At 44.1% G+C, this 23995-nt stretch overlaps 1 protein-coding gene across 1 annotated transcript in view; it reads left to right on the top strand.

Annotated features, from left to right (window-relative positions):
* LOC110537509 (polypeptide N-acetylgalactosaminyltransferase 10) overlaps positions 1-23995 on the top strand; it is a 136766-nt gene that overhangs the window by 103794 nt on the left and 8977 nt on the right. The window contains exons 5-8 of the mRNA XM_021623602.2: positions 14388-14573; positions 14772-14955; positions 18541-18658; positions 22735-22842. Of these exons, the coding sequence (XP_021479277.2) occupies positions 14388-14573; positions 14772-14955; positions 18541-18658; positions 22735-22842 (596 nt within the window). The remainder of the gene's footprint in view (positions 1-14387; positions 14574-14771; positions 14956-18540; positions 18659-22734; positions 22843-23995) is intronic.

Raw genomic sequence — 23995 nt, 5'->3', positions numbered from 1 at the left:
CCTCTGCGATTGAAGCCTTGCTCTGAGTTCAGTGTATTTTCCAGCAATTTTACATTAGCCACCAGGATACTAAGAAGAGGAGGCTGTGTAGCCCGTCTCTTGGATTCCCCATTTCCTTCCTCTTCGTTGCCCTTGCCTTAGATCATCTCGGCCAGGAGCAACAGGCAAGCCTGCTGTGCGGGGAACAATAGAGTGAAAGTAGTATTCTGGTTCTGGGAGACTGAGAGATAAGTGTGTAGTTTCCGATAAATGATCCAGAAGTTTTTTTGATCGTAGGAAATTATTGCATGAACATTCTGAGCAAACAAAGTAATTAACACAAAATTAGCCATAGAAAAAAGTTGAGCAGGGACTGACAAGGGCCACTGTCATAAATTAGGTACTGTGGGTATCATAAGTATTCACCCCCCCTTGGATTTCTTCACATTTTGTGACAAAGTCGGATAAAAATGTTCTTTTTTTTTTTTGTCGATCTACACAAAATACTCTGTCAATGTGGAAGGTTCTTTTTTATTTAAAGATTAGTTGGAAACACCTTTTGGCAACAAGAGTTTTCTTGGGTAAGTCTCTAAGAGCCTTTTATTATTTTCAATATTCTTTTTCAAGCTCTGTCAAGGTGTTGATGGTCATTGCTAGACAGCTATTTTCAAGTCTTGCCATAGATTTTCAAGCAGGTTTAAGTCAAAACTGTAACTTGGCCACTCAGGAACATTCACTTTTCTTGGTAAGCAACTCCAATGTAGATTTGGCTTTGTGTTGTAGGTTATTATCCTGCTGAAAGGTGAATTTCTTCTCCCAGTGTCTAGTGTAAAGTAGACTGAAGCAGGTTTTCCTCTAGGAGTTTGCCTGTGCTTAGCTCCATCTTGTTTATTTTATCCTGAAAAAAAAACTCCCCAGTCTTTGAGGATTTCAAGCATAGCCATGCCATGATGCAGTCGCCATCATGCTTGAAAATAAGCAGGCAGTTAGTCAGTGTTGTTTTGGATTTGCCTGAAACATAAGGCTTTCCATTTAGGACAAAGTGTATTCCTTTGTCGTGTTTTTGTTGTTGCAGTATTACTTTAGTGACTTGTTGCATACAGGATGCATGTTTTGGATTTGTAAAAGTTATGTATGTTTGTATTCCTTTCACTCTGTCATTTAGGTCATTATTGTGGAGTCACTACAATGTTATTGATCCATCCTCAGTTTTCTCCCATCACAACCATTCAATTCCGTAGCTATTTTAAAATCACCAATGGCCTCATGGTGACATCCCTGACAGTTTCCTTCCTGTCCTGCAGCTCAGTCCAGAAGGACGACTGTGTCTTTATGTCTGGGTGGTTTAATACCTCATCCACAGCTAAATTATTAACTTGACTATGCCTAAAGAGATATTCAATGTCTGTTATTGTTACCCATCTACCAATCACTGCCCTGTGTGGCTTTTAAAAAGCTCCCAGGTCTTTGTAGTTGAGTCTGTGCTTGAAATGTAGTACTTGACTGATGTTGTACAGATATTACAGATATTGTGTGTATGGGGGTCAGAAGAAGGGGTAGTGAATTAAATCACGTCAACCCATATTATTTCAGTCCATTTAATTTATGTAATTTGTTAACCCATATTTTACTCCTGAACTAATTTAAGGGGTGAATAGTTATGCAACAACTACATTTTAGTTATACATTTTTTTATAAAGATTTAGAATTTGGTCTTCACTTTGACATTGGAGTATTTTGTGTAGCCCAATGATGACAAATCACAATTAAATCTATTTCAGTCCCACTTTGTAATGCAACAAAATGTGTAAAAATCCAAGGTGAGTGAATACTTATAATACCCACTGTATGTACGCATGTAAAACAGCTTTTAATTTTCACCCTGTAAGTTTTTTACTGTGGTGTCGGATGGAATAACTCAGTAATGTGTCTGCATCTGGGCGCTTCTGCGAGAGAGGGAATGAGGAAGAGGGAACAGGAGAGTGGGAGAATCGGATTGATTTCATTACTGGCTTGCTCAAGTATATTGAAGAGACAGGATATGGGACTCTCCTCTGTGGCTGGAAGAGGAAGGTGATGGTTAGAGTGAGGGGGGCACGAGAGGTTTGATGGAAATTTGCCTTCAAACGCCTTAATCCATAATGAGGGCCATAATGTGAATTTGATGTAATCAGTGTCGAGTTCATTCGGTTGCACATAGATGGTGTTTGTCTTTCTGTTACACACTGACCTTGAAGCATGAGGCGAACGGAGAACAACCAATTCCATATACGACATGTTATATTATCCAGTCAGAATGGCCAGGTGGTTATTGTAAAATAAAATGTTCTCTGTGAACTGAATGTAGGCTTACATTTAACTCACCTGGATTGATTAAGCGGTGTTGCTACTGCTCTGAAAATATATTTGAGATTGGGAGAAACGTGTTGAAAAAACAAGGTGGATAAAGTATGTGAACCCTTGGATTTAATAACTGGTTGGCCCTCCTTTGGCAGTAATAACCTCAACCAAACATTTTCTGTAGTTGCAGATCAGACCTGCACAATGGTCAGGTGGAATTTTAGACCATTCCTCTTTACAAAACTTTTTCAGTTCAGCAATATTTTTGGGATGTCTGGTGTGAAATGCTCTCTTGAGGTCATGTCGCAGCATCTCAATCGGGTTGAGGGTCAGGACTCTGGTGTGCAAATGAGCAGAAAATTAAATTAAATAAAAACCGTATGGGGATGAGGTAGGTAAATTGGGCGGGCTATATGGACAATGTACAGCTACAGCGATCGGTTAGCTGCTCAGATAGCAGATGTTTAAAGTTGGCGAGGGAGATAAGTCTCCAACTTCAGAGATTTTTGGAATTCGTTCCAGTCGCAGGCAGCAGAGAACTGGAAGTGGGATATACCTGCTGGAGCGCGTGCTACGGGTGGGTGTTGCTATCGTGACCAGTGAACTGAGATAATGACTTTCGCGAAGCGGATCCTGTGTTCTGCCTTTCACCCAGGACAACGGAATGGATCCCAGCCGGCGACCCAAAAAAACGACTTCGTAAAAGAGGGGAGCGTAGCGGTCTTCTGGTCAGACTCCGGAGACGGGCACATCGTGCACCACTCCCCAGTATACTTCTCGCCAATGTCCAGTCTCTTGACAACAAGGTTGATGAAATCCGAGCAAGGGTAGCATTCCAGAGGGACATCAGAGGCTGTAACGTTCTTTGCTTCATGGAAACATGGCTCACTGGAGAGACGCTATCGGAGTCGGTGCAGCCAGCTGGTTTCTCCACGCATCGCGCCGACAGAAACAAACATCTTTCTGGTAAGAAGAGGGGCGGGGGCGTATGCCTTATGGCTAACGAGACGTGGTGTGGTCGCAAAAGCATACAGGAACTCAAGTCCTTCTGTTCACCTGATTTAGAATTCCTCACAATCAAATGTTGACCGCATTATCTACCTAGGGAATTCTCTTCGATTATAATCACAGCCGTATATATTCCCCCCAAGCAGACACATCGATGGCTCTGAACGAACTTTATTTGACTCTTTGCAAACTGGAATCCATACATCCTGAGGCTGCATTCATTGTAGCTGGGAATTTTAACAAGGCTAATCTGAAAACAAGACTCCCTAAATTGTATCAGCATATCGATTGCGCAACCAGGGCTGGCAAAACCTTGGATCACTGCTATTCTAACTTCCATGACGCATATAAGGCCCTGCTCCGCCCTCCTTTCGGAAAAGCTGACCACGATTCCATTTTGTTGATCCCTGCCTACAGACAGAAACTAAAACAAGAAGCTCCCACGCTGAGGTCTGTTCAACGCTGGGCCGACCAATCTGATTCCACACTCCAAGACTGCTTCCATCACGTGGACTGGGATATGTTTTGTATTGCGTCAGACAACAACATTGACGAATACGCTGATTCGGTGTGCGAGTTCATTAGAACATGTGTTGAAGATGTCGTTCCCATAGCAACGATTAAAACATTCCCAAACCAGAAACCGTGGATTGATGGCAGCATTCGTGTGAAACTGAAAGCGCGAACCACTGCTTTTAATCAGGGCAAGGTGACCGGAAACATGACCGAATAAAAACAGTGTAGCTATTCCCTCCGCAAGGCAATCAAACAAGCTAAGCGTCAGTATAGAGACAAAGTAGAATCTCAATTCAACAGCTCAGACACAAGGTATGTGGCAGGGTCTACAGTCAATCACGGATTACAAAAAGAAAACCAGCCCCGTCACGGACCAGGATGTCTTGCTCCCAGGCAGACTAAATCGCTTTTTTGCCCGCTTTGAGGACAATACAGTGCCACTGACACGGCCTGCAACCAAAACATGTGGCCTCTCCTTCACTGCAGCCGAGGTGAGTAAAACATTTAAACATGTCAACCCTCGCAAGGCTGCAGGCCCAGACGGCATCCCCAGCCGCGCCCTCAGAGTATGCGCAGACCAGCTGGCTGGTGTGTTAACGGACATATTCAATCAATCCCTATCCCAGTCTGCTGTTCCCACATGCTTCAAGAGGGCCACCATTGTTCCTGTTCCCAAGAAAGCTAAGGTAACTGAGCTAAACGACTACTACTACTACTACTACTCACTTCTGTCATCATGAAGTGCTTTGAGAGACTAGTCAAAGACCATATCACCTCCACCCTACCTGACACCCTAGACCCACTCCAATTTGCTTACCGCCCAGACGATGCAATCTCAACCACAGACGATGCAATCTCAACCACACTGCACACTGCCCTAACCCATCTGGACAAGAGGAATACCTATGTGAGAATGCTGTTCATCGACTACAGCTCGGCATTTAACACCATAGTGCTCGTCATCAAGCTCGAGACCCTGGTTCTCGACCCCGCCCTGTGCAACTGGGTACTGGACTTCCTGACGGGCCACCCCCAGGTGGTGAGGGTAGGCAACATCTCCACCCCGCTGATCCTCAACACTGGGGCCCCACAAGGGTGCGTTCTGAGCCCTCTCCTGTGCTCCCTGTTCACCCACGACTGCGTGGCCACGCACGCCTCCAACTCAATCATCAAGTTTGCGGACGACACAACAGTGGTAGGCTTGATTACCAACAACGACGAGACGGCCTACAGGGAGGAGGTGAGGGCCCTCGGAGTGTGGTGTCAGGAAAATAACCTCACACTCAACGTCAACAAAACTAAGGAGATGATTGTGGACTTCAGGAAACAGCAGAGGGAACACCCCCCACAACCGTGCTCCGCCCACAACCGTAAGGCTCTCCAGAGGGTAGTGAGGTCTGCACAACGCCTCACCGGGGGCAAACTACCTGCCCTCCAGGACACCTACACCACCCGATGTTACAGGAAGGCCATAAAGATCATCAAGGACAACAACCACCCGAGCCACTGCCTGTTCACCCCGCTATCATCCAGAAGGCGAGGTCAGTACAGGTGCATCAAAGCTGGGACCGAGAGACTAAAAAACAGCTTCTATCTCAAGGCCATCAGACTGTTAAACAGCCACCACTAGCACATTGAGTGGCTGCTGCCAACACACTGACTCAACTCCAGCCACTTTAATAATTGGAATTGATGGGAAATGATGTAAAATATATCACTAGCCACTTTAAACAATGCTACCTAATATAATGTTTACATACCCTACATTATTCATCTCATATGTATCCGTATATACTGTACTCTATCATCTACTGCATCTTTATGTAATACATGTATCACTAGTCACTTTAACTATGCCACTTTGTTTACATACTCATCCTATATGTATATACTGTACTCGATACCATCTACTGTGTCTTGCCAATGCCGCTCTGTACCATCACTCATTCATATATCTTTATGTACATATTCTTTATCCCCTTACACTTGTGTGTATAAGACAGTAGTTTTGGAATTGTTAGTTAGATTACTTGTTAGTTATTACTGCATTGTCAGAACTAGAAGCACAAGCATTTCGCTACACTCGCATTAACATCTGCTAACCATGTGTATGTGACAAATAAAATTTGATTTGATATTCTAGGTCGGAACCATCCAGGGTGGTGATGCTAGTCGGGCGTGCGGGTGCAGGCAGCGAACGGTTGAAAAGCATGCATTTGGTTTTACTAGCGTTTAAGAGCAGTTGGAGGCCACGGAAGGAGTGTTGTATGGCATTGAAGCTCGTTTAGAGGTTAGATAGCACAGTGTCCAAGGAAGGGCCAGAAGTATACAGAATGGTGTCGTCTGCATAGAGGTGGATCAGGGAATCGCCCACAGCAAGAGCAACATTATTAATATATACAGAGAAAATTCTCGGCCCGAGAATTGTACCCTGTGGTACCCCCATAGAGACTGCCAGAGGACCGGACAACAATGCCCTCCGATTTGACACACTGAACTCTGTCTGCAAAGTAGTTGGTGAACCAGGCAAGGCAGTCATTAGAAAAACCGAGGCTACTGAGTCTGCCGATAAGAATATGGTGATTGACAGAGTCGAAAGCCTTGGCCAGGTCGATGAAGACTGCTGCACAGTACTGTCTTTTATCGATGGCGGTTATGATATCGTTTAGTACCTTGAGCGTGACCGGCTCGAAAACCGGATTGCACAGCGGAGAAGGTACGGTGGTTTCGAGATGGTCAGTGATCTGTTTGTTGACTTGGCTTTCGAAGACCTTAGATAGGCAGGGCAGGATGGATATAGGTCTGTAGCAGTTTGGGTCCAGGGTGTCTCCCCCTTTGAAGAGGGGGATTACCGCGGCAGCTTTCCAATCCTTGGGGATCTCAGATGATACGAAGGAGAGGTTGAACAGGCTGGTAATAGGGGTTGCGACAATGGCGGCGGACAGTTTCAGAAATAGAGGGTCCATATTGTTAAGCCCAGCTGATTTGTATGGGTCCAGGTTCTGCAGCTCTTTCAGAACATCTGCTATCTGGATTTTGGTAAAGGAGAAGCTGGGGAGGCGTGGGCTAGTAGCTGCGCGGGGGTGCGGAGCTGTTTGCCGAGGTTGGAGTAGCCAGGAGGAAGTCATGGCCAGCCGTTGAGAAATGCTTGTTGAAGTTTTCGATTATCACGGATTCATCGGTGGTGACCTTGTTACCTAGCCTCAGTGCAGTGGGCAACTGGGAGGAGGTGCTCTTGTTCTCCATGGACTTTACAGTGTCCCAGAACGTTTTTGGAGTTAGAGCTACAGGACGCAAATTTCTGCTTGAAAAAGCTGGCCTTTGCTTTCCTGACTGACTGCGTGTATTGGTTCCTGACTTCCCTGAACAGTTGCATATCGCGGGGACTATTCAATGCTGTTGCAGTCCGCCGCAGGATGTTTTTGTGCTGGTCGAGGGCAGTCAGGTCTGGAGTGAACCAAGGGCTATATCTGTTCTTAGTTCTGCATTTTTTGAACGGAGCATGCTTGTCTAAGATGGTGAGGAAGTTACTTTTAAAGAATGACCAGGCATCCTCAACTGACGGGATGAGGTCAATATCCTTCCAGGATACCCGGGCCAGGTCGATTAGAAAGGCCTGCTCGCAGAAGTGTTTTAGGGAGCGTTTGACAGTGATGATGGGTGGTCGTTTGACCGCAGACCCGTAGCGGATACAGGCAATGATGCAGTGATCCCTGAGATTCTGATTGAAGACAGCAGAGGTGTATTTGGAGGGCAAGTTGGTCAGGATAATGTCAATTAGGGTGCCCATGTTTACGGATTTAGGGTTGTATTTGTGTGAGATTGAGGGCATCTAGCTTAGATTGTAGGACTGCCGGAGTGTTAAGCATATCCCAGTTTAGGTCACCTAACAGAACAAACTCTGAAGCTAGATGGGGGGCGATCAATTCACAGATGGTGTCCAGGGCACAGCTGGGAGCTGAGAGGGGTCGGTAGCAGGCGGCAACAGTGAGAGACTTATTTATATAGAGATTATTTTTTTTAATTAAAGTTCGAACTGTTTGGGCATAGACCTGGAAAGTATGACAGAACTTTGCAGGCTATCTCTGCAGTAGATTGCAACTCCTCCCCCTTTGGCAGTTCTATCTTGACAGAAAGTGTTATAGTTGGGTATGGAAATCTCCAAATTTTAAGTGGCCTTCCTAAGCCAGGATTAAACAAACTTAGGGAGGAGGCTTCTGATGTTGGCATGCATGAAACCAAGGCTTTTTCGATCACAGAGGTCAACAAATGAGGGTGCCTGGGGACATGCAGGGCCTGGGTTTACCTCCGCATCACCTGAGGAACAGAGGAGGAGTAGGATGAGGGTGCCGCTAAAGGCTATCAAAACTGGTCGCCTAGAGCGTTGGGGACAAGGAATAAAAGGAGCAGATTTATGGGCATGGTAGAATATATTCAGGGCATAATGTGCAGACGGGTATGGTGGGGTGCGGGTACAGCGGAGGTAAGCCCAGGCACTGGGTGATGATAAGAGAGGTTGTATCTCTGTACTTGCTGGTTATAATGGGTGAGGTCACCGCATGTGTGGGAGGTGGGACAAAGGGGGTATCAGAGGTGTGAAGAGTGGAACTAGTTTACAATGGAGCCCCTAAAACAATGATAACTAACCTGAACAACAGTATACAAGGCATATTGATATTTGAGAGAGACATACAGCAAGGCATAAAGTAATCGCAGGTCTTGATTGGGAGAGCTTGCTAAAACAACAGGTGAGACAACAACAGCTAGTCAGCTAACACGACAACAGCAGGTAAAAGGGCGATGACTAGGCAGAGAGGGTCGGATTAACTACACACAGAGCCTGAGTTCGCGGCTGGGGCCGACAGATAAAAAATAAATAAACAGAATGGAGTACCGTGATTAATGGACAGTCCAGCAGGCATCAGCTTGTAGCCAAGTGATCCTAGTGTCCAGGGGGCAGCAGTAGATGGAACAGGGAAGCCGCCACTACGCTAGCACGCGGCGACACAGCGTTTAAAGTTAGTAGCCCGAGGATGGTAGGGGGGGTCTGCTCAAACGGAGGCCAGTTGAAGGCACAGCGGATGGAGTATTCGTCGGCAGACCAGTCGTGGTGGTCGACAGAGAATCCAAGCCAGATGGCGAAAGAGGTATTGTAGAATTTAGTTTGCTAGCAGGGAGATGTGCCTGGCTAACTGGTGCTAGCTTCGTGGCAGTGGCGTTAGCCAAGGTCCAGAGTTTACAGCAAGGATCCGGTGGAGTATTGGGCTCTAACCGTGTATGAGTGGGGTTCGGGTGAACAGCTGAGTAGGCCGGGAGGTGGGCCTCAGGGATAGCTTCAGTACTGGGTGCAAGCTAGCTGTGAAGATCAGAAGTAGTGGTCCAGGGATTCCGGCAGGAATCCGGCGTTGTTGTGGAGAGAGTAAGAAACTGGTAGACTGGCGAGTATTATCCAGGCTAAAAACAGGGCTGGCTGTGCAGAAGGTAAAAGCCGCTAGCAGTGGTTAACAATGACTAAACAGCTTGTAGATAATTAACTGGTTAGCTTCTGGAGGTTCGTGAATGTACAATTTAAAATAATAGCGATTCTGTATCACATTGGGTGAGGCAGGTTACCGGAAGGTATAATCAAATTAAAAATCGAAAAGAGATTGAAAATAAATATGGGTCCAGTGAGTGGTTGGGCAGGCTGTGGACACGGCGATTCAGACAGTTAGCAGGCCTGTGCTAACAAGCTAACAGTTAGTAGGCTGGGGCTAAACAAGCTAGCAGTTAGTAGACCGGGGCAGGCTAGCAGTTAGCAGGCCGGGTTAGCAAGCAAGCAGATAGCAGGGGCTAGAAAGTTAGCCTTTGGGGGGCGTCGCGATGGGGTTAAGTCTGTTTTTGCCTCTTCATGCGATGAAGTCGATAGACCGGTCGTGGAATTAGTAGGGTTCCAAGTAGCTCTAGGTAGCTAGCAGGCCTAGCTGGTTAGCATAATGGGCCTTCAGCGGGCGTCGCGCCTGAGGGGCCTGTTGGAGTCCTCGGGCAGATTATGACGGTATTCCAGTCGAAGGGGATCTGCGGGGTTCCATGCCCGTACCGGCTGTAGAAGGGGTCCGGATATTGTAGCCCAGGAGTATGCTTCGGTTGTAGCACAGGAGCTCTGGCCGGGCTAGCTTCAAGCAAAGTGGATGGAAACGCTAGCCAGGAGTAGTCATCCGGGGTTGCGGTTAGCTAGTTGTGAAGATCCAGATGGAAATTTTCAGTTTGCGGTGGGAATCCGGGGATAAAAATAATAGGTCCGTTATGCTCTGGTTAGAGTCACGTTGTTCGAACTGGCAAGAGCTATTCGAGCTGAAGATTAGCTGATGACCGCTCGCAATGGTTTGCTGACTGATAGCTGGTAGTTAGCTGGCTAGCTTGAGTTGAGGGATTCCAGATCCGAAGTAAATATAGATACTTTAGTGAAAAAAAGCAGATCCACTCTACATTGGGTGAGGTGGGTTGCAGGAGAGTATTTAGATGTTGAGGTTTAGCAAAATATTTTAAAAGATATGCAAAGAAAAATATGTTAAACAATATATACAAGGGACACGACAGGACAAAGACATCTGACTGCTACGCCATCTTGGCTCTTTTCTGGGCCACTCCAGAAGGTACAGTGCCTTGCGAAAGTATTCGGCCCCCTTGAACTTTGCGACCTTTTGCCACATTTCAGGCTTCAAACATAAAGATATAAAACTTTATTTTTTTGTGAAGAATCAACAAGTGGGACACAATCATGAAGTGGAACAACATTTATTGGATATTTCAAACTTTTTTAACAAATCAAAAACTGAAAAATTGGGCGTGCAAAATTATTCAGCCCCTTTACTTTCAGTGCAGCAAACTCTCTCCAGAAGTTCAGTGAGGATCTCTGAATGATCCAATGTTGACCTAAATGACTAATGATGATAAATACAATCCACCTGTGTGTAATCAAGTCTCCGTATAAATGCACCTGCACTGTGATAGTCTCAGAGGTCCATTAAAAGCGCAGAGAGCATCATGAAGAACAAGGAACACACCAGGCAGGTCCGAGATACTGTTGTGAAGAAGTTTAAAGCCGGATTTGGATACAAAAATATTTCCCAAGCTTTAAACATCCCAAGGAGCACTGTGCAAGCGATAATATTGAAATGGAAAGAGTATCAGACCACTGCAAATCTACCAAGACCTGGCCGTCCCTCTAAACTTTCAGCTCAAACAAGGAGAAGACTGATCAGAGATGCAGCCAAGAGGCCCATGATCACTCTGGATGAACTGCAGAGATCTACAGCTGAGGTGGGAGACTCTGTCCATAGGACAACAATCAGTCGTATATTGCACAAATCTGGCCTTTATGGAAGAGTGGCAAGAAGAAAGCCATTTCTTAAAGATATCCATAAAAAGTGTTGTTTAAAGTTTGCCACAAGCCACCTGGGAGACACACCAAACATGTGGAAGAAGGTGCTCTGGTCAGATGAAACCAAAATTGAACTTTTTGGCAACAATGCAAAACGTGGCGTAAAAGCAACACAGCTGAACACACCATCCCCACTGTCAAACATGGTGGTGGCAGCATCATGGTTTGGGCCTGCTTTTCTTCAGCAGGGACAGGGAAGATGGTTAAAATTGATGGGAAGATGGATGGAGCCAAATACAGGACCATTCTGGAAGAAAACCTGATGGAGTCTGCAAAAGACCTGAGACTGGGACGGAGATTTGTCTTCCAACAAGACAATGATCCAAAACATAAAGCAAAATCTACAATGGAATGGTTCAAAAATAAACATATCCAGGTGTTAGAATGGCCAAGTCAAAGTCCAGACCTGAATCCAATCGAGAATCTGTGGAAAGAACTGAAAACTGCTGTTCACAAATGCTCTCCATCCAACCTCACTGAGCTCGAGCTGTTTTGCAAGGAGGAATGGGAAAAAATTTCAGTCTCTCGATGTGCAAAACTCATAGACATACCCCAAGCGACTTACAGCTGTAATCGCAGCAAATGGTGGCGCTACAAAGTATTAACTTAAGGGGGCTGAATAATTTTGCACGCCCAATTTTTCAGTTTTTGATTTGTTAAAAAAGTTTGAAATATCCAATAAATGTCGTTCCACTTCATGATTGTGTCCCACTTGTTGTTGATTCTTCACAAAAAAATACAGTTTTATATCTTTATGTTTGAAGCCTGAAATGTGCCAAAAGGTCGCAAAGTTCAAGGGGGCCGGATACTTTCGCAAGGCACTGTATATTTTCTTCTGTTGTAAATCAACAACAGAATGGCTTCTTCTGTGTTTTGGGTCGTTGTCCTGTTGCGCTTCAATTTGCAGGCAGATAGCCTAACATTATTTTGCAAAATGTATTGATAAACTTGGGAATTCATTTTTCTGTCGATGGCAAGCTGTCCAGGCCCCTGAGGCAGCAAAGCGGCCCCAAACCATGATGCTACCTCCACCATACTTTACAGTTGGGATGAGGTTTTGATGTTGGTGTGCTGTGCCTTTTTTTTCTCCACACAGTGTGTTCCTTCCAAACAACTCAACTGTAGTTTAATCTGTCCACAAAATATTTTGCCAGTCACTCTGGAATATCCAGGTGCACTTTTGCAAACTTCAGAAGTGCAGCAATGTTTTTTTTTGGACAGCAGTGGCTTCTTCCGTGGTGTCCTCCCATGAACACCATTCTTGTTTAGTGTTGATGGGAAATGATGTAAAATATATCACTAGCCACTTTAAACAATGCTACCTAATATAATGTTTACATACCCTACATTATTCATCTCATATCTATATGTATATACTGTACTCTATATCATCTACTGCATCTTTATGTAATATATGTATCACTAGCCACTAACTATGCCACTTTGTTTACATACTCATCTCATATGTATATACTGCACTCAATACCATCTACTGTATCTTGCCTATGCTGCTCTGTACCATCACTCATTCCTATATCTTTATGTACAGATTCTTTATCCCCTTACACTTGTGTCTATAAGGTAGTAGTTTTGGAATTGTTAGCTAGATTACTTGTTGGTTATTACTGCATTTTCGGAACCAGAAGCACAAGCATTTCGCTACACTCGCATTAACATTTGCTAACCATGTGTATGTGACAAATAAAATTTGATTTGATTTGTAGACTCGTCAACGGAGATGTTAGCATGTTCCAGAGATTTCTGTAAGGCTTTAGCTGACACTCTAGGATTCTTCTTAACCTCATTGAGCATTCTGTGCTGTGTTCTTGCAGTCGTCTTTGCAGGATGGCCACTCCTAGGGAGAGTAGCTGAACTTTCTCCATTTATAGACAATTTATCTTACCGTGGACTGATGAACATCAAGGCTTTTAGAGATCCTTTTGTAACCCTTTCCAGCTTTATGCAAATATACAATTCACAATCTTAGGTCTTCTGAGATCTTTTGTTCGAGGCATGGTTCACATCAAGCAATGGTTCTTGTGAATAGCAAACTCAAATTTTGTGAGTGCAGCTCTAACCAACATCTCCAATCTCGTCTCATTGATGATTAGACTCCAGGTTAGCTGACTCCTGACTCCAATTAGCTTTTGTCATTAGACTATCATTAGACTAGGGGTTCACATACTTTTTCCAACCTACACTGTGAATCTTTAAATGATGTATTCAATATAGACAAGAAACATATCAGATAAAATTTGATGACCAATTTATGCAGAAATCCAGGTAATTCCAAAGGGTTCACCTTTACTTTTTCTTGCCACTGTGTATGTGGATATGGATATAGATGTAGATATATCTATATAGATAGATCTATAGATATCTACATATCTATTTCCTGATATTTTTTATCACTCAGATATAGGACACACTTAAGAACAAACTTCCTTTAGATTCTTTCAGGAGACTATCTGTTGGTCCATTTTGTGAATCTGTTATTTAATACATTTCTATGGCCTAATAGCAGTAAAGCCAAAATAAATGTTTCATAAAAAAAAATATTTATTTTATTTTGATACTTCAAGGGTTATTAAAATTCAATAATCAAATAGCAAAATGAGCCGTTGTAGAACCCCCTCCCCTGGCTTAGACTGTAATGGATTGATACCTAGAATATTTTTCATTGTACTCCTACATTTCTGTATATGCTCCTACATTTTTCGACTTAGGAGCACATGTGCTCCTTGTAAAAAAAAAATCAGCGTCAGAGCCCTTTGACATGTTTGTTGAAGCAGCTGTCCATGTCTGTTATGCCTATAGACTTTTTCTTTATATTCATGTGGGGAAGCATGCTTTTGTAAGCACTCGCTGCAGCAGTCGAAGGTCTTCTTTGGCCATGTCTTTATGCACACCGTTCCTCATTAACCACTCTCCAGGTGCATGTTAATCTCTCCTTGTCCACAAAGCACCTGAAAAAAATCTGTTTTCATATGTGTGTTTGTCCTTTTGCGTGGATGGATGTGTCCTCCAGGGCTCCTGGAGTCCTTACTAAAGCGATGCAGTGTGAATATGTGTGTCTGCATGCATGTTCTCTGTGTGTTGTAACTCGTCTCTCTCCCTGTAGAGCACCTTAAGGCGTCTCTGGAGGAGTACATGGTGCGGATGCCCAAGGTGAGGATCTTGCGCACCAAGAAGAGAGAGGGGCTCATCAGGACACGTCTGCTGGGGGCGGCAGCCGCCAAGGGAGAGGTCATCACTTTCCTCGACTCGCACTGTGAAGCCAACGTCAACTGGCTGCCCCCACTGCTGGGTGAGTCATTCTGTTAGAACACACTGAGCTTTGCTATGGAGTTGCTTTCTGGTGATTCTGTGGTAGATGAATATACTAGAATAAAATTACTGATCTGTACAATGTGCCCATTACCTTGTCCAAAGGGGGGACATTTCACGGTAACCCTGATGTTTGTTTGACTTTGGCCGTGTACCTCTTTCTCTCTCGCTCTCTCAGACCGTATCGCCACAAACAGGAAGTCCATTGTCTGTCCGATGATCGACGTGATCGACCATGACAACTTTGGTTATGAGACACAGGCCGGTGACGCCATGCGAGGAGCATTTGACTGGGAGATGTACTACAAACGCATCCCCATCCCCTCTGAGCTGTCAAAAGAGGACTCTAGCGAACCCTTCGAGTGAGTATTACTGGACCAGACAACACATCAGGGCCTAGCAAATCAGCACATGGGGGGGATAAAAGTCAAGTCCTTGCTAGTGTGAAGGACTCCATGGCTACTGGCCTGTTAGACAATATGCTCCCCTCTTTCATTGCAAGATGAGGCTAGGCTTCCCTGGGCTCCACGCTTCTGTGAGCGCTCCCTTGGAGGTCAATAGACAGAAATTGGGAATATCAACTAAATTGTGATTTAAATGGGATTCTAATTCTTACAGTGATACAGGATAGCATGATGAAAATCTGAGGGATGGAGGGAGGGGTGGAATAGGAATGACATGGCACCAGTGAGGGAGTAACGTCGGACGAGAAGACCTATTTTGATAAGTGCTTTACATAAAACATCCCTGTCTCCACGGTTACCTTCCTTCCTTATCTGTGCGGTGCAGCCTGCAGGTTCACGGTTGTTGACTGCCAAAGACTTCTACCTTTTTGAATGCTCCAAAACAGAACCATTTGCCCTTGGATGATAAAAAAAAACTGAACTTGGCTGTTACCGTTCTAGCTACTTCAGGATTTTTCCTAATGCTTGGGAAGCCCCGGAATGCTCTGAGCTTCCAGCCTCCCACTTTCTGCCTGTCATCCTAACGGAGGACCCAGATGTGTGCCTGCCTGTCTTCCTCCCTGTCCGGCTCTCTCTCATGAGTCAGTGAAATGTCAAACTTTTCTCCCCCCCTCCAATATCAATCCAGTGATGGTTCATCTCTGCCTCCAATTTAGAGATGGAGGGGACCACTGGTATCCATGACAGCCCATGGCGTTCATGCGGGAAGTGTGTGTGTTGCCAGGGCCTGTTCTGTTGGGAGTGCCTGTAATGTGAGATGGAGACAGTAGTGTGTCTCATTTGGACACCTTGTTGCCTGTTTAATTGTCTCCCTCTGACAGCCCTTCCATTCAGGGACACCTCTCCAGTGTGTCCCCTCAAATCCTGTCTGCCTTTACGGGCCGTCGATAAACACTACATTCATCATTACCTGTCTGCAACTCTGACTTATTAGAACCCGTCAGAAGAGTTTGAATGTCCAGAGAGTGACGGCTCATCAAATCACGGAGGTGCAAATGACTACCCTTTTCCACCCCACATAATTAATACTTAGCCAAATGTGTATCTCTGACACACACACACACACATTTTGACTTGACTATGTACACTGAGTGTACAAAACATTAAGAACACCTTCCTAATACTGAGCAGCACCCCCTTTTGCACTCAGAACAGCCTCTATCTGTCGGGGCATGGACAGTAGCCTGTCTGTTGCTCTACACAATTCGTGTCAGCCTCCTTTGTCCTCTCATCAATTACCCATTTTCGACCACTGGCCTGCCGTTAACTGGATGTCCATTGGGTGGTGGACAATTCTTGACACACATGGGGAAACTGTTGAGTGTGAAAAACTCAGCAACATTGCAGTTCTTGACACACTCAAACCATTGCGCCTGGCACCTACTACCATACCCCGTTCAAAGGCACTTAAACCTTTTCTTTCCCATTCACCCTCTGAATGGCACACATACATAATCCATGTCAATTGTAACCAACCGCCTCGATTCAGTCTTATGTATCAAAATTTGAAATTGTGTTTTTTTACGTTGGATGAAAGCAGACAGAGCTACAAAATGGCATATCATGCACAGCATTTAAGGAACAATGGGAAAGTAATTCTGCTTTGAAAGTTAATAAACTTTTAACCTCACTTTTAAGAATTTGCCTTTTTATTGTTTTGATACCAACTGGAGAGCACTTTGTCTACATCCATTCAGCATCGTTCACACCCTCTTAAGCTTTAGCCCAACCCATCTCTTTAAGGGTTGATCCGAACGTTCTGACCTCACAGCGGCAATCAAGCACCCAAGCTAACATTGACTAGCTTGCTAGCTTGCCAAGCTAGCTTCCAGACACAAATGAGCGAACTCCCCAGCTGGTTAGGCAGTTTTCATGTTATCCGGAGCGTTGGTGGCTGTAACTGTGCCACTGGCAACCATTTAATTATACTTTTTTGCCGACGTTTACTGACACCGGCCATATTCAACGGGTATTGAGCATTCGTAAATTCTTCAGTTATTCTGCGCTCTGGCACACTCAAACGAGAGTGCTTTGAAATCGGAGTAGATGGCCAGACTGTATTTACAAATGCACACAAAATGGTTACTTGCATAGTGGAGTCTTTTGTTAAGACATGTAGCCCACTAGCTAAACAATGAACCATAATCCCAACTCATGACGTTACTACCCTGCATGAATCGGCAGGTAGTTAATCAACCAGGTTCAATGTTAGCTAGCAAACATTAGACTATAACTAGCCAAGCAAATGTCTGAGAAACGAATAATAAGCTCATACACTAGCTCGCTAGCTAACAGTACACTTTAACTTGAAATGAAAATGACTTTGTCAAAATTATAAATGTGTAATATCTGAAAATGTAGCTAGCTAGAATATCTTACCCGTCCGTATACATCATGGTTGGACGCTTCTCTCTGTCACGGATGCCATGGTTGCCCAGTTTGAAGAATGTAATCCGGAGACCGGTGTTTTCTCCTTACCTATCATACTCTCATTCCACTGATTTCAAAACTCGGTCCTCCAGAAGGTGGAGACCAACACTTATGCAGTTCTACTAAACAACATATTTTTGAAAAAGCCCCGTTAGACAGGATTACCTACACGTACTAACCAGCTCAAATAAACAGAAGCATGCTAATATATGGCAGACCAATCCGAACTCATCTCTCGGCATGTCAGCCAATTATCTCAGCCAATCATTGGTAGCAGAAAGGTTGCTGTTTTTTTTCTGTGGCTAAACCAACTAGGCTCGTAATTTTTATAATTTTATTCGGATTTACAGATGGCATACAAGTTTGTTATTAAGGCACATGAATTACATTACGTTCAAGTGGCGATCGTGTGAAGTAGTGACCTTCGACATACGCCTAGTTTCCTGAAATGGGTCACAATTGTCTCGAGGCTTAAAAATCCTTCTTTAACCTGTCTCCTCCCCTTCATCTACACTGATTTGAAGTGGATTGTGACATCAATAAGACTAGCTTTCACCAGGATTCACCTGGTCAGGCTGTGTTGTACACTCTGTGTACATCCTTGGGGTTCACAGCAAGACTCAGGCCCTGATTTTCATTCAAAGCCACTTGAGGAAAGCGATCCTACAGTGGAGCTGGAGTGTCATTGTTTCCCGTTATGCATTGAGTATGACACATATTATGCCAGTCAGATTCAGCCGTGGTTGATGGTTTAATTGTTTCTGTGTTGTTCAGAGAACCCCCGGGAAGAGCTAAGCCTGGTGCACATAACTCTCAAATTGAGTCTAGTTGCGTTATAAAGCCTTCGTCTGGCACCGTCTATAAAGACGACTGTAAACCGCCATTGCCGCCACCTTTCCTCACTGATTTACACACTTTTGATTTGTATATCTTCCTGTCCTTTTGGCTGGTCTGAAACCAGTGATTTGATTTAAAGGACAGTGTAATCATGTTGGGGTATGAGTGTGACCGGTATTGGCATTGTATACCCCCCCCCCCCCTCTTGTCCTTGAGGTCTCCTGTGATGGCTGGTGGACTCTTCGCCGTGGACAGAAAGTGGTTCTGGGAGTTGGGAGGATATGACACAGGACTGGAGATCTGGGGAGGAGAGCAGTATGAGATCTCTTTCAAGGTAAAACGCCACAATGACACTGGACATTAAGACGGTTTTGTTGTTTTTGGAAAGATTGCCTTATTGACTTACAGCTGTGTTCTTGTATATTTTGTCCTGGAGATGCACAGGGTGTGCAGGCTTTTGTTCCAACCCTAGTACAACTGTAACACTTAATAACACATAATAAGTTGGTCCTGTGTGGCTCAGTTGGTAAAGCATGCCCTTGCAAGTCCAGGGTTGTAGGTTTGAGTCTCACTGGGGACAAGTACAAAAATGTATGCACTCACTACTGTAAGTTGCTCTGGATAAGAGTGTCTGCTAAATGGCGAATGGGTAAGATGCCAGGTTGAGTCAGGTAGGTCAGTGCTGGGCTGGAACAAATGCTTGCACATCCCGTAGTTCTCCAGGACCAGCCCCCGCTGCCTAGTTTTATCAGAAGCCCATTAACTAACGAGCTCTAAGGCAATGGTGGAAGTTGGTTTTAGATTTCACCTCATGGTCCAAATCTGCTCTGCTTTGCCGAGAGCTCCTACATCCATTATACTCAGAAACCATATTAGATTATGCTTTAGAGTTCTGCCTCACTATGAATTATTCCATAAGATAGCCATTTATTATGTGGACTCGTACACATGTAAAGCACTAGTCTCTCCATTGTCTTCAATCCCCAGCCCTCCTCTTCCCCTTTGGAGCTAAAGTGTTTTGGAAAGCTCATCAAAATAATTTAATTGTGGTTTTAAAGCAAGGCTCTTGTAGACTCACTTATATTCAGCTCAGTGGTACTGCCAGTCTAAGTAAAGTCTGCCGAAAGTCAGTGGCACTCCTCTGCTTGGCCAAAATACTGCATTAAAACATGAAACCCTGGGTAAAGTTTGGAGAGGGTGCAGCTCAACCCATCCTCTCATCCTTCCTCTCGTCAAATGAAAGGTTGATTCGCCTTCTAGTCTCTTGACAGATCTCAAGCCTGGTCTGGGAATAGGACGGAGACCAAAATGTTAAAAAGCGGCCCAGAATTCACTCAGATCTTTCTGTAGCCTTTTACCGATGTAATGCTGTGACTCCACTGTTGGAATGCAGAGAGAAACTGATATAAAAGGATAATAATACCATGGCAGAGACAAAATAATATTCCTTTTGTTGCTGTCAGATGATACTTTGGTAATATAGCCAATGAAAAGACATGCACTTGTCCTGGCCGACTTGCACTGATTTTGCTGATAAACACTTTGTTGGGGGAAAATGTACTTGCTACGATTATGATATGTTGTCTCACCTAGCTATCTTAAGGCGAATGCATTAGAGTATCTGCTAAAGTATTATCTAAATGTAAATGTAACCACAAACATTAATCAACTCTAAATAAACCCACCCCTCAGTTGACAAATGCATATGTTAGGCCCCGCTGTAGGGAGAGAGAAAAAGGTTATGGAGTGCTGCTTTGGTAACTGTCATTGGCTGTAGTGTGTTATAGGTTCTCTATTGTAGACTGCCCACCCTGCTCCGTACCGCAGTGGTTTTAGAGGTCGTCAAGAGGGGGAGGGATTAGCAGCGCTGCACACTAATCCACAGAATGCACTCTGCAAGAACTTTCTCATTAAATATATATGTTTTTAGAGAAGACATAACATGCCAAGTGGAGTGTGGTGGTCAGGGAGGGCACAGGGTTCAAAGGTCAGGCAAAGTGACCCTGCCTTGGATGCTGAACTGATAGGAGTTGGATGAAGTTACCCCTAACTTCTGTTGTAGGGTCAGATATGTTGTATTCCCCGAATGCAGGGATCATCAACTAGATTCAGCCGATGGTCAGAGGGCCGAAACATAATTACAAATAATTTGTAGACTGCAAATTGACCTCAAGAAGCCCAAACAGATGTAACATTTGACTAAAACAAAGTCACTTCAAACCTTGCTTACTATACGAACACATATACCCTAAAACTTAAATTAAACGCAGTCTCAAATAGCCTCGTGTCCCTTTTTAATAGCTGGGCAGTGGCACACATTTCAGCAAATAAGTGCCCGATTCAAATAGACGCAGTGTCTTAAATGAAATGTTGGCGAGGTTACCATGCATTGTTAACAAGGGTTAATGTTTGATTTGTTACATGAAATTATTCAGTAATGACTCAAGAACATTATGGCAATCATCTGTTTTTATCGGCAGGAAGAAACTGCTAGCCATTGGCTGCTAACATCTTAGAACTGCTAGCTTAACTGGCAAGCACAAAAACAGTTAGACAGACTATGTGAGAGGAGAGTGCGGATTGAGTTTCCAAAAGTCTGGAGCGTAGGCCTTCTCGCCCGCTCTAATTTCGCTCCAGTACCGGTAACGCTCACTTCACGGTTTATTTCTATTTATTTGGTTGTTTTTTTAGGGGGTAGATCAGCTTTAATATTGCAGATTGTGGCTTCTATCAATGTAATTGTCTGCATCATTTTCAAACCCCCTTATAGTTTTTGTGTACACATTTATTTATTTTTTAATAAAAAACACACCTACTCATTCAAGGGTTTTTCTACATTGCAGAATAATAGTGAAGACGTCAACACTATGAAATAACACATATGGAATCATGTAGTAACCAAAGGAAAGTGTTAAACAAATCAAAATCTATTTTATATTTGAGATTCTTCAAAGTAGCCATACGTTGCCTTGATGACAGCTTTGTACATTGTGTGTGTGTGTGCGTGCCTCCTTCCATGCCTCTACAGCCTGGCAACACAAGTTGTTGAAGTATATTTCATGCTCGGTTGGCCTCCGAGAACGCCAAGGCTTGCCAGCCCCAGCCGCTATTAAACATTCATAAGGCCCATCTATCAATGGATCTTGTGCTGCGTACATACCCAAGTGGGAAGGTGGTAATTACCAGTTGTAAATACCAGTTGGATGTGTTCACATGCTTTGAACTTGTTGAGAAACTAAAAGTACAGTAATCATGCTTAACAAATGAGTGTTAAAAAAAAAAAAAACATTTTAATAGATTGCTTTCTATAAATAATGTTTTGTTACATTTAACTGCTGAAAATGCTATTATCAAGGCCATGTCCTTAGTAGGTGACGTTAGAGGTCAACATATAGGACAAATCTGAGTAATTACTAGTTGGAGGGGCGTTCAAGTGGATTTTTCCCAGTCGTACACTACTGGTTAAAAGTTTTAGAATACCTACTCATTCAAGGGTTTTTCTTTATTTTTACAATTTTCTACATTGTAGAATAATAGTGAAGACATCAAAACTATGAAATAACACCATATGGATCATGTAGTAACCAAAAAAGTGTGGAACAAATCAAAATATATTTGCTATTCTTCAAATAGCCACCCTTTGCCTTGACAGCTTTGCATGCTCTTGGCATACTCTCAACCAGCTTCACCTGGAATGCTTTTCCAACGACGTTGAATGAGTTACCACATGCTGAGCAATTGTTGGCTACTTTTCCTTCACTCTGCCATCCGGCCAAAAAGGGCCATCTTCTGTACCCCCCCCCCCCCCCCCCACCCCCCGCCCTTCCATGTCACAACACAACTGATTTTCTCAAATGCATTAAGAAGGCACACCTGTTAATTTAATTGCATTCCAGGTGACTACCTGCTGAAACTGTGACATTTCAGTCCTGAGTTCGGCATCATGCAGTCTTATAGTTCTACTGTACATATTTCTACACATTTTCAGACTTGTCAGGTTTTACTTCAGTCTTAGCCAGGACTGCTCTAAATATGTCATAATTGATGTGTTGGTCCAAAGAACCACAGGAGGCATTTGTAATAGTCTCACTCTCTTGTCAGTATGGTGGTGATTTCACTGTATAGCTAATCGTACCTCCTGCCTCCCTCCCTCCCTGCTACCTTTATCTATCTTCCCTCCAAACCCTCCCTCTGGAGCCACTCTCTCTTTTCTCCCTCCCTGCTTGCCTAGTACCTGTCAGCCTCTCATGTCCTCACACTGTTCACAGCTACACACCAAGGGCAGACACAGGAGACACACAAACTAACACAGCAGTGATGCCATGATCCCCACACAGCTGTCTGTGTTAAGCCTCTCTCTCTTTCTACCCTCTCCTCACTCTCTTGCTCTCTCTTTCTCTTCCCCCTCAGGTGTGGATGTGTGGTGGGCGTATGGAGGACATCCCATGCTCCAGGGTGGGTCACATCTACAGGAAGTATGTTCCCTACAAGGTCCCCGGCGGGGTCAGCCTGGCCAGAGTGAGTGTTGGATTGGTTCCTAGACCCACCTTTTCCTCTCACTTCTCCTCTTCATAAGGAATCTACAAAGATAAAAATGCCACAGAATGTGGAACATATGTTGCAGAATTTGTTGTCTAAAGCGTCTAGTGAAGAGCGCATTCATCTCTGCTGAGTTTCTCTGCAATAGTTGGACACCTTTATATTGCAGCCACAAACCCACCCACTCTCGTCACACCCATCAGAAATGCTGTGGAGTGTTTGAAGTGAATGTTGATTGTGTTCCACAGTCAGGCCCGCAAGTGGGAATGAACGAGTGAGAAACTCCTCTTTTCTTTCTGGTGGTGAATTGTTAACCTCATGCACCTGCCTCGCCTGGCGCTGTGTTTTAACAACGTAAGCTTTCAGAAAAAAGAGACTTAACAAATGCCTTTGTTTTTTTCCCCCCCCCCTGCTTTTCTTCCAAGGTTTCTTTGTCCTTGTGATACGGCCCCCTATTGGTTTTGTCCCCAAATTACACAAAGCTAGATAACTGACCTTGATGAGGAATACGCTGTAAAGACACTTTAACCTTTCTGGAGCAGGCGTTCCGCTAGCGACCCACCTTGACAACATCCGGTGAAATTGCAGTGCGCGAAATTCAAATGACAGAAATATTTAACATTCATGAAAATACAAGTGTCATACTTCAAAATAAAGCTTAACTTCTTGTTAATCCAGCCACTGTGTCAGATTTCAAAAAGGCTTTACGGCGAAAGCACACCATGCGGTTATCTGAGGACAGCGCCCCGCATACAAAAGCATGAAAAACATTTTTCAACCAGGCAGGTGCACCACGAAAGTCAGAAATAGCAATATAATAAATGCCTTACCTTTGAAGATCCTATGTTGACACTCCAAAAGGTCCCGGCTACATCACAAATGGTCCTTTTGTTCGATAAAGTCCTTCTTTATATCTCCAAAAACTCCGGTTTCACTCATTCAAAATGTTTACAAAATTAATCTCAAATGTTACCAATAAACTTCTCCAAACAAGTCAAACAATGTTTATAATCAAACCTCAGGTACCCTAATACGTAAATAAACAATAACATTTAAGACTGAGAATCGTTATTGTCTTTACCGGAGATAAACAACAAAGAATGCGCTCTCATCCACGCGCATGAAAACACTT

The sequence above is a fragment of the Oncorhynchus mykiss genome, chromosome 12 (assembly GCF_013265735.2).
Source record: "Oncorhynchus mykiss isolate Arlee chromosome 12, USDA_OmykA_1.1, whole genome shotgun sequence".
NCBI lineage: Eukaryota > Metazoa > Chordata > Actinopteri > Salmoniformes > Salmonidae > Oncorhynchus > Oncorhynchus mykiss.
Note: the sequence above shows the minus strand (reverse complement) of the source record. Positions and strands in the feature narration are given on the sequence as shown.